The following is a 9,931-nucleotide window of genomic DNA, read 5'->3' as shown; positions in this document are numbered from 1 at the left end:
TTGGGTGATGTCTATTAAAAAGGAAGTGGGAAGTGGTTAATGCAAACGAGGAGCCATGTGCCCTGCCTGAGCTTGCCAGGCTGCTGCAGGGTGCCAGGAGTGCTCAGAGTCAGTAACATCACTGAATTCACAGCAAGGAGCACCTTCTTTTGCCCCCGTTCCCATGTATGAGCTGTGCTTCCCTGCTGGTGAGCGGGATGCGGGGGTAGCTCCATGAGCCAACCTGGCCAGAGTCCACGCTTGAGTTGTCACTGAAAGCAGGAGAGAGACCCAGTTGCAGAAGTCACAGCTGCAAAGATCTGGGAGGAAACCAGATTATTTAGCTTATTGAAAACAGCTAAATTAGTTGCGCAGACTGGATTAAATAAATTAGATGCACACACTGGATTAAATAAATTAGATGTACACGGTATTGTCGATGCTCGATATTGATTTCGCTTCCACTGCAGTCTTAAGAGACACCTTGATTTCTTTAACATCTCTGCCTGGCACGGGAGGAAAGCAAATTGCCGCCCTCTTTCCTTTTTCTGCCAGCTGTCGTGGGAAGCAGAGGAACCTGCATCCAACCAGCTGGAAAAAGTGTGTGGTGAGGCACCGTCGCTAATGACTGTTCCTCACCGGCACAGGCTTCGCAGTGGGTGTGACATCTTGGCAAACAGGGCTCAGGGTGACAAAGGCTGTTTTCTTGGTGAAAGCATTTTTCCTCCTGCAGACTGTGGTGTTTGGTGGGGTCAGTGGTGAGCGGGGAATGCTGAGACTCCTCAGAAGAAGGGCTCTGTCCCGTTCCAGCTGACAGTTGCTCCTGCCCACTTGGTCCTGATGGCCATCTCCAAGGGAGGACGCCTCTTCCCTGGGGTGCTTGGGTCTTCACATGGGTCCTCTTCCCAGGGGTGCGAATGAGTGTCTGAAAAGGAAACGCAGTTAAAAAAATGTCCAAACCCCCTCCGCAAAAAGATTTTAAAAAGGAAGGAGCTCAGAATGACACCGACTGGGCTGTTGGGGGCTGCCTCCCACACCACATGGGCCCCCCCTTGGGAAATTCAGGCACTATAAATGCAGCTCTTGGCTCCTTGTGACGTACGTGTGCATATTGTTTTTCTGAACAGATGCACATCCTTTTTTGTGGCCGCGTGGCATATATGACTGTGAATCTCCATTCACCCTTCTTTCCTGCAAGTTTAGCCTTTAGTGTGGTGTTTTGAAGTTTCTTTCTTTACTTTGAATGCTGTAGTGAACAGAGTGTGATGAAAAAGGGCTGGGCATTCAGGAAATGAAAGTGAATGTGGCACAGATACAAGAAACTCGCCTCTTAAGCACACAACCTGGTTCTCAACCCATTTGATGGTATGAGGAGCAGTTCATTCCTCCTGGTGTGGATTTAAAACTTGAGAGGGACCACGAGGGCCACAATGGCACCTGGTTGTTGGGCGGGAAAATACTGACTTAAGTCTAAGTTAGATGCTGAAAACACGCTGTTAACCTATCCTGCCTCTCAGCACCACTGCCTTAGAAATAGGTTTGTTCAAACTTTTGAATTAATCGTGAAATGATTCTGCTTCCTGTTGCATTTAAACTTTGCAGTTATGGGAACGTTCTCTCCTAGGATTTGTCCCATGGGAGGGGTGGGTGTCTGTTGGTTTCCCTTCTCCTGCTAGTTGTTTTGGGACACTTAGTTATTAGGGCATTCCTACTGGGCCAGTGGGGGCTTAATAACAACGGAGGGTGAAACACTGGCACAGGTTGCCCAGAGAAGCTGTGGATGTCCCATCCTTGGATGGGGCTTTGAACAACGTGGTCTGGTGGGAGGTGTCCCTGCCCATGGGAAGGGGGTTGGAACTGGATGGTCTTTTAGGTCCCTTCCAACCCAAACTGTTCAATGATTGTATGATATATTTATATTTATATAAATATATTAAACATTTAACTGTATGTGTAAGTAGACACACCTAGCTATGCACATATACAGCTCTACGCGTGGTCTGTCGTGATGCCCACACCTCCCATCCTGCCCTGGTGAGCTCGGGTACGTACCTATTGTTAGATGGGCTGTTTTCCTCTGCTCCCACTGCCCGTTATAGAAGTACAGGTGGAAAACTTTCTCCGTTTTCCAGTCGGAGAGGAGCCGACTGTCAGTGCCAAAGAGGACGCTGTGCCTGCCGGAGAGGCTGCACAGCCAGATGGGCAGCTGGGGTGTCCTCAGCCCACGGCACACCTAGGAGAGGGGGGACAACATGTCCAGCGGGGCCAGCTCTGCCCCGAAGCCACTGTGCTGAGGGACATGGGGTCCTGCCAGCACTCACCTGCCGCTCTGCCTGTGCCCTGTCCCAGCACAGGTAGCCCACCGGGCCACGCCGCCACCATGCCTCACCTCCACGACCCAGCTCCTGGCCACCATCGAGCTCCCGCGGGCTGGCCCGGCCCGTCAGGAGGAGGCTGAGCATGGCCTGTGGGGAAACAGCCCACCATCACCCCCAGGCACCAGGGCAATAACCCTCTGCAACACGGCCCCTGGGGTCCCGCTCCCAGGTCTGCTGGGCCTGTCAGGAGCGGAGGGACACCAGGCTACCTCTGGCATTATTATTATTATTAATTTTTATTATTGGTGTCATCATCATCATCGTCATCATCGCTGTCCAGTTTTTAAATGGACAGTCATGGTTAAAATTTGCAGTGTTTTTCTATGGCCTTATGCTTTTTTTTTTCCGTCGGCTTAACAAATAAGATTTTTTTCCTAAGTCAAACATAGGAATAACAAAAAAGGAAAACCTGAGAAATTAAGCTGATCTTACCTGTGTACAGGTGATGTTTCCAAAACTGATGTCTAACAGAGGAGTTGCCGTGCTGTCTAAATCTTCTTGGACCCTGTAGGACCAAGCACAAAGTGTTACGGTAGGATTCTTTTTGGTGCCTGGGGGGATCACTGTACATCACTGTCTGATTAACAGGGAAAAATTCCAGAGACTCGTTTATTTCTCTTTGCTGCTGGCAAAGAGAATGTTCCTATCGAAATTCAAATTTAGGGTGAGATTCTGACCCCCTGCAGCCAGAGCTGGGATTTCCCTGGGTGCAATTACTGCTGAAAGGCTTCAAATACCCCAGGCATAGCCCAAGCACAGCTATTTAATGTAGCGGTGCGATTTTTTGCTAAATAGCTACCATAGTGTCATGTTAGTATGAATCATGTTTCATATTGGTATAAGTATGCTTCTGTACCTTTCTGAAGCATCTTTACTCAAACCTAGTTTCGTCAAGTTTAGAAATACCGTATCAGTTACCTCTGCCAGCGCAGCCACCCTGGCAGAATTCTTCCCTGCTTAAATAAACTTCTTGTAGTTTTCCTGTTTAAGTTTAATTGGCTGTGACAGTGATTATTGCTGTCAGTGGGATCACTCCTGTTTTTATACCGTATGTTATTTCAGCTGTGTGTGCAAGAAGGCTTCTCTCTCTGCTGCCTCTCCTGCCTGCTCCTGGGTGTGCAGGCAGGTACTTGGCGTGTATGGGTATGTACAGCATCCTTACCCATGGATGTACAGCATCCTTACCCATAGACCACAGCCAGCGGGGCAGCATCTGCCTCTTGGACACTTGCTTCTCCACATTCAACTAAGAATGAACATTTAAGTAAAACAAGGAAAAGACCGGTTCAGAAGATGTAACTAAACCAGAGGAAAATATATTAAAAAAAATGAAATATACCTTTCCAGTGTCCTAGAGAAAAGTAAACTGTATAAAAATAGGATCACTCCATGACTTCCTTCGCCTTTGAACTGGTAAAAGGAAATAAGCAATCACAAAAAAGGAATTACGGCAGGTATACGATGTTTAATTAAAACTCTGCTTAAATACAACCTTAAGTGAGTATGTTGAGCCAAATGAATAAGGTGTTATTCTGGGAAGATTTTGTAGCTAATTTTGTTGAATCAGATCAGGTAAAGAAAGAAAAAATATCCAGTTACTGGCTAAGCTGGTTTTGTAGACTTTTTTTCCCCCAGATTTTTGCTAAAGTTGCAAGAACGGTATTTTGTGTTTGAGTAATATACAAAATGCTGTCCCTGTTTACCCGGTGTTTGTGGCCTGAGAGTGCTGACATCGGCGGGTAAAGTCCCTGGGGTTTTAATGGGAGCAGGATCATTTCCTGTAGGAACGGTTAAAGATGGTCCATGAACTGACCATAAGTTAACAGTCCGGATGTCCTGCTGAAGGCAATACTGTTGATCTCAAAAAGGTCCACTTTTGAATGGGAAATAAGATGTAAGCAAGCAACAAAATATCTCAGAATAAAGCAAATATCCCATACTTACACAGTTTATATGGTCAAAGATGAACTCCTGAGCTGCTGCTTTCTCAAAGAACTCAAACAGCTGGATCTGTCGGGCAGGAGCGCAGGGGAAAACGTGGTAAAGGAGACATTAATTATACCAAAGCTGAGAATTTTAATTCAGTGTTTCCTTTAGACAAATGAAAGAATAATGCAAGAGTATACTCTGCCCCTTTCTAAACCGAGGAGTTTCACTTTATACAAAGAGTTAGAGGAACAGATTTACATGAATGGTTTCTCCTTTTTGCAGGAGAAGAAAGACCAGCTTTTAATGAAAAGGAACAGCAGCCTCTGGACTCACCAAACGTCTCTACAAGGAAGCAGAAGTGTCCTACAGGCTGCAGCTGGGATGTGGGTCTAAAGTGCTCGCAGTTTGTGGTGTGCCATAAGTTAGGGAACAGGTTTATGAGATTTCACGTTTCTTGTCTTTAAAAATTTCAGGCCAAAGGTGTCTTTGAAGAAAATCCTGTTTGCAGAAGGCGTTTTCGTACTTACTCTTTCCGTGAAGCTGTCGGGTCTGTAGTCTCCATTTGGCACGAGGTGGAGGGTTGGGGTGAGGAGGCAGATCACGGCGCTCCCACCTCCTCCTGCTGCCCACAGGGTGTCTGCCAGGGCCACAGCCAGTGCCTCCCCTTGCTCCCGCTGGCTTGTCCTGCACAGCCTGCGGGGCGGGAGACAGGGGCTGGGGCAGGGATGCCGGGGGGAGCCCTGCTGAGGGTCTGTCCTTGGGGATACTGAGAGCCCCACCCAGCCCTGAGCCTGAACCTGGCTGTGAAACGGGCCCCTTCCTAGCCAGGGCTGGATGGGACCCCTGAGGTCCTGCCCCACCAGTGAGCTGGTGGCCAGGAGGACTCTGCAGCTGTGACAAGTAGGGCTGCAAAGCGACGCAGGGATTTGTGCAGAAGGCAGCTGCACATTGAGCTGTGCCCGTCTTCCTTGGCATTTAATTTTGTGCGTGGTGCCATCACTGCTGCTGGTATGGATGTGCTTTCTATGTGCTGGGAATGGCTTATCTGCCATGGGGACTTTCATCCCTGCTGGGGCTGCCACCTGGATGTCCCCAACAGGGGCTGAGCCCTGCCTTTCTGCTTTCCCAGTGCAACTGGGGCAGGCTGAGACCATGGTGGCAGAGACTGGGACAAGGGAGCAACTGCCACTATTACAAAAACATTTTTGTGGGGAAAAGCCTTGGCTGGGAGTCAGACAAATCTTGTCTCCTGGGTGCAAATCCCCACCTGTCGGTGCAAACCTGAACATGGGTCTAGTTCAGTTAAATGTAGAGGCTGCTGATAGTCTGTCTTTTTCCAAATAATGCGAGGAAATAGGTTCTGTATGTCCTAGGGGAAGGCTCAGCTTCTTACCTTTCCAGGTGAGTATATTCTGTGTTTCTTATGAAGAGCAGGTATTTAATGATGTGTGCTTGTACAGCCATCAGAATAGCTCTTGTTCCCCCCTAGAAACAGAAAGACAACACTTCCCAGTGCTAAGGAGCCCAAACTAGCACATGCGCTGTCGATCTCCTGGAGATCCAGCTCCTGGCCAGTCTGAGCTGTCCTGCTGTCAGTACAGGAGGGCAATTTTTCTTTTATCCCTGGGAATTCAGGAGCGCTCCTGACAGCTTCTGAGATAAATGGAAAAGTAAATTAAAAAAGACCTTATGTTCCTAAAACCAAGAAGCTTTTACGCCAGAAAAGACTCTGGAGTGGCCCTGGTTCATGGGGAGGTCCCAGATGGGGGTCCTTGCCTTGTGGCACTGCAGCCACAGGGAAGGGCTCCCAGCTCCAGGTACCACATGTGCCTAGAAGCACCATGGCTTGGTTCTTCTCCAGCCTTGCAGCAAAGGACTGGGGTCTTGAGGCAGCGTGGGGCTGATGTGGGGCCGTGCACGAGGGTGACCATGCCCAGCTCCTAGCTGTGCTGACTGCCCTCATCAGGGCTGTCATCATCTCTGCAAATGACTCAGAGACTTTCACCTGCATTTGTAAAAAGCATTTTAGTCTCCTGGCAGGTTAAAGGCAGTTGCAATTTTAAGTGTGTATCTTTGCCTTCTCCTTTTTGGGGGGCAGTATTGTGATGGCAAATAAGAAAGAAGAAAATCTCCCTCTTTCGGCGGATGAAAACATGGTTTGGTTTCCAAGTGGGGCAGTAAGAAGAAGGTAACTCTAATTTCTAAAAAAGAAAAGGGCAGTACCACTTACTTGTGCCCACCTACAACAACCTCCTGCTTCTCTCTTGAGCCTTTACCTTGAAAGCATTGAATACTGTGGCAGTTAAAGTTTGTGTCTGCAGTGTGCTGCTGGATCAGGACACGTCAGCATCCCCTCTTCGCTCAGGAGAGCTGTGGAGCATGGCTGGGGCTGGAAGCCCCCACAATCAACCTGGTGGAGAGAGCTCGGGAGATGCTGGGGAGATGGTTCGTATCGCTGCGCCGAAACATTTACCTTTTCTGCCTCTAAAGCATAGGCCAGGTCAGAGTACGGCTCGCGGAACCTGAAGTACGCTTGTGCCCATTCACAGCTGAAGAGGTGGGACGTGTTTCCAAACAGCAGCTTTCGCAGCCTCTGTAGAGAAGGAGAAAGACAGGCTGGGCTCGGCTCCCTTCACACCCGAGCACCAGGAAGGATCTGTAATGTCAGAGAGGTCTCGGGTACGGGTTCAGTCTGTGTGCTCACAGCCAGAGCAGCGTAAAATCACCTAGCAAGAATCAGGCCCCATAATTTCAAAGCAAAGGTGATGTTTGTGGTTAATGTAGTGACTTCACTCAGCATTCAGCCACTCCTGTGAAGTACAGGTGCAGTGTGTAAATAATTTACATCCGGATACACTACGCCTTTTCGGGGAAGACCTGGGCAAGGCACTTGCCTTCATCAGTGGCACCTCTGGGGACAGAATTAGACACCTGTGTTTGCCCCTGCAAACCCTCTATAAAGTGGCTGTGCAGCCGTGGCCGGGGCGGTGCAGTGCTGGTGGGAAGCAGAGGAGGGTTTGTCTGTGGTCACCCTCGGAGGGCGGACAAAGTCATCACTGAGCAGGTCCCAGTCCAGGATGTGGCCAGGCACGCACAGGCAGCTTGTGGGTTGGCAGCTGAATTAAAAGAGAAAGTTCAAAAAACCATGTGGTTTCCACCTGAAATAGATGTGCTTGCAGTCTCTGATGATATTGATGAGTTCCATTTCTGGTAACTTGTAACACAAGCGTATGGCAGCAAGGGCAGGGGGGTGCCGTTCATGGGCAGGTGGTGGCCCCATGATGTACCCTCATGCTGAGTGGCCAGAGGGGTGAACCTGCCTCCTGGCCTTCCTCCGCACCACCCCGAGAATCTGGGCACTGCCTGGGCCCACCTGGAACCTTTTCCTAATTAATTCTGGTGAACGATGCATTCGCTGAGCAAAGTCAACCAAACATACGTCGTGGCTCTTCCCATTAAAAAGTGCTCGCCACTGGTCTGGGTGATTTGTGCAAGTAGGTGATGAGCTGGAGAGGGTGGATTCCCGTGAAGCTGACAGTATGTGTAGTTGTGTATCTAAATCACCTCTGGACTGGAAGTTTTCAGACATGTGTTCAATAAGGCTGCCCTGGCCAGGCTGTCACCTCTGGTATTAAGCCCTTGGGCATCTCATTAAGTTTGTGCTGAAGTGGAAGGAGACTGGTTTGGTGTGGGAGGTCAGGAGCAGTAAGGTTGGCCCTGGCCCATTCTGCCATCACCTGCAGAAACCCCCTGAGCTTCTGGTGAAGGCCCTTCACAGGGGCAGGGGCAGCAGCACCCATGATTGGCACTCTCAAACCCAGGTAATTGGGTAGGAGTAGAAATATCTTGCTGATCTTCTCTGTTCTGAGGCTATTCCCTAGGAAAGCACCAAACAGCAGGGAAACATTACACTTTGTCATTTGACCTATTATCTAATGAGAATTATAGTATGTCAGTTTTAAGGTTGTGTTGCAACCATGTTCTTTAAAAGTCTTGTAAATAAATCATGACGATGATACACTTCTGTTACAGGTAACAGAAGGCCGAAGGCTGCAGCCCAGCAATACGCCGAGCCTCCCGTGACGCCAGGTAAGGTTCCTGAGTCTCTTTCTGTTAACAAGATTAAATTACTACTCATGCTTAATTCAGCAGGCCTGCTCACCATTGCCATTTCCAAGGAGATGGGTCGGCCACCTGTGTCTGGAGGGACCAGGAGGGGCTTGGGGACGGCGGTGGGGGGCAGAGGTGGCTGTGGCCCCATGGGGTCTCCATCTCCAGGTAGTCCATTGCTGCTGCTGGCCTGGCCTGGCTGGACAGAGAGAGGGGCAGACAGGGCATCGTCCCACGGTGCTGCCTGGTGTGTACTGACAGTTACTTCCCACCCCCCCACCAATATTCCCAGTGGGGTGGGCAAAATGACCTGTGGTGAGCTTCCAGAGGGGCAGGGAGACTGGATACTGGTGGCTGGGGGTCACTGGCATGTTAGAGTTGCAGGTTTTTTTCAAACTTTACAAATATGACCCTACAGGCTAATGATTGGAGTATAAAGTAATGTTGTGTTTGTCTGAATTACAGGGAATAAACTTCAGCGCTTTTCAACCTAAAAACACAGCAGGTTTTCCAAATACTTATGTTTTAGAGATCTTAAATTGTTATCCTTTTTTTCCTGTGTTCTAAATCTGACCACGAGAACCGTTACTTTTAGACAGAAAGGTTAATTTATGTTGGACTATTCTGCCACTTTGATTTAAATCAGGAAGGCATTCCTTTAAAATATCTGAAGAAAATGCATGTTCCTTAAAGGAGGAGCTTAAGAAATAAAGACAGGCTGTCTGCTGTGCTGCATATATAGGTGTGTGATTTCCTCAATATGCTAAATTGGTGGAACAGTCAGAAAAACCACTATACAAAAAGAAGATGTTACATTTTAGAGAAACAGTTACCTGATGAGTTGAATTGTTGCTTTCCAAACTGAAAAGGGAAAATAAAATACAAATTTAAAAAACCACACAACAGAGGCATTGCTAACTTATGAAGAAACAGGAGACAGAAACAGGCAGAAAAGAACCCCACAAGAAAGGAAGGGTAAAAGCTATAGTACTTACATTACTATGTACATTAAGAACTTTTTCCATGGTCACATAAGTATCGTAATAAAACATAACTTTACAAATTATATTTAAAAAACCACCTGAAATTAAAAACATGATAATGAAGCAGAATAAAAATCTTACCCACGGAAACTAAAAATTTCTCTCCATTTGTTTAGATCTGAAATTTTGCTGGTGATCTCCTCTAGCTCTGTCCGTGACAGGGTGGGCTCAGCCTCCCGGTCCCCCATCTGCAGCCACCCCTGCTCCAGGTGATGCTGAAGGATGGAGGCACTCGGACTGCTCCAGGAATGGTTCCTCCTGCCCCACAACTCTGCCAGGCACCCAGGTCCCCTCTGCCTGTCACCCCCTGGGGCTCGCTCTCATCTCCCACCCTCACGCCCCAATTAAACTTTCATTGGATCCCATCATAGGCTGTGTTTTTCTGTTCGCTGTGTAAGCAGCATGAATGTTTAATGCCCGACACAGAGGTGTATAAAGCTGACGGCAGCTCTGTAAGGACTGGCTGCAGGCACGGTGCAGGAGCTGGGGGTA

General features: G+C 48.5%; 1 protein-coding gene across 1 annotated transcript; it reads right to left on the bottom strand.

Moving 5' to 3' along the window:
• Positions 1-298: 298 nt before the first annotated feature.
• On the bottom strand, positions 299-9,627 carry LOC106890153 (protein FAM188B2). The gene is made up of 12 exons (XM_014945771.1): positions 9,521-9,627; positions 9,230-9,257; positions 8,449-8,595; positions 6,760-6,879; positions 5,680-5,771; positions 4,814-4,979; positions 4,302-4,367; positions 3,697-3,767; positions 2,790-2,862; positions 2,301-2,444; positions 2,032-2,212; positions 299-904 (listed from the first exon to the last, which is right to left on the bottom strand). Exons 1-12 carry the CDS (start codon positions 9,625-9,627, stop codon positions 762-764), a joined length of 1,338 nt encoding a protein of 445 aa, XP_014801257.1. The 3' UTR covers positions 299-761.
• Positions 9,628-9,931: the final 304 nt, after the last annotated feature.

Source organism: Calidris pugnax, unplaced genomic scaffold (genome assembly GCF_001431845.1).
Source record: "Calidris pugnax isolate Ruff unplaced genomic scaffold, ASM143184v1 scaffold111, whole genome shotgun sequence".
In the NCBI taxonomy this organism is placed as follows: domain Eukaryota; kingdom Metazoa; phylum Chordata; class Aves; order Charadriiformes; family Scolopacidae; genus Calidris; species Calidris pugnax.
This window is presented reverse-complemented; position numbering and strand designations above follow the sequence as displayed.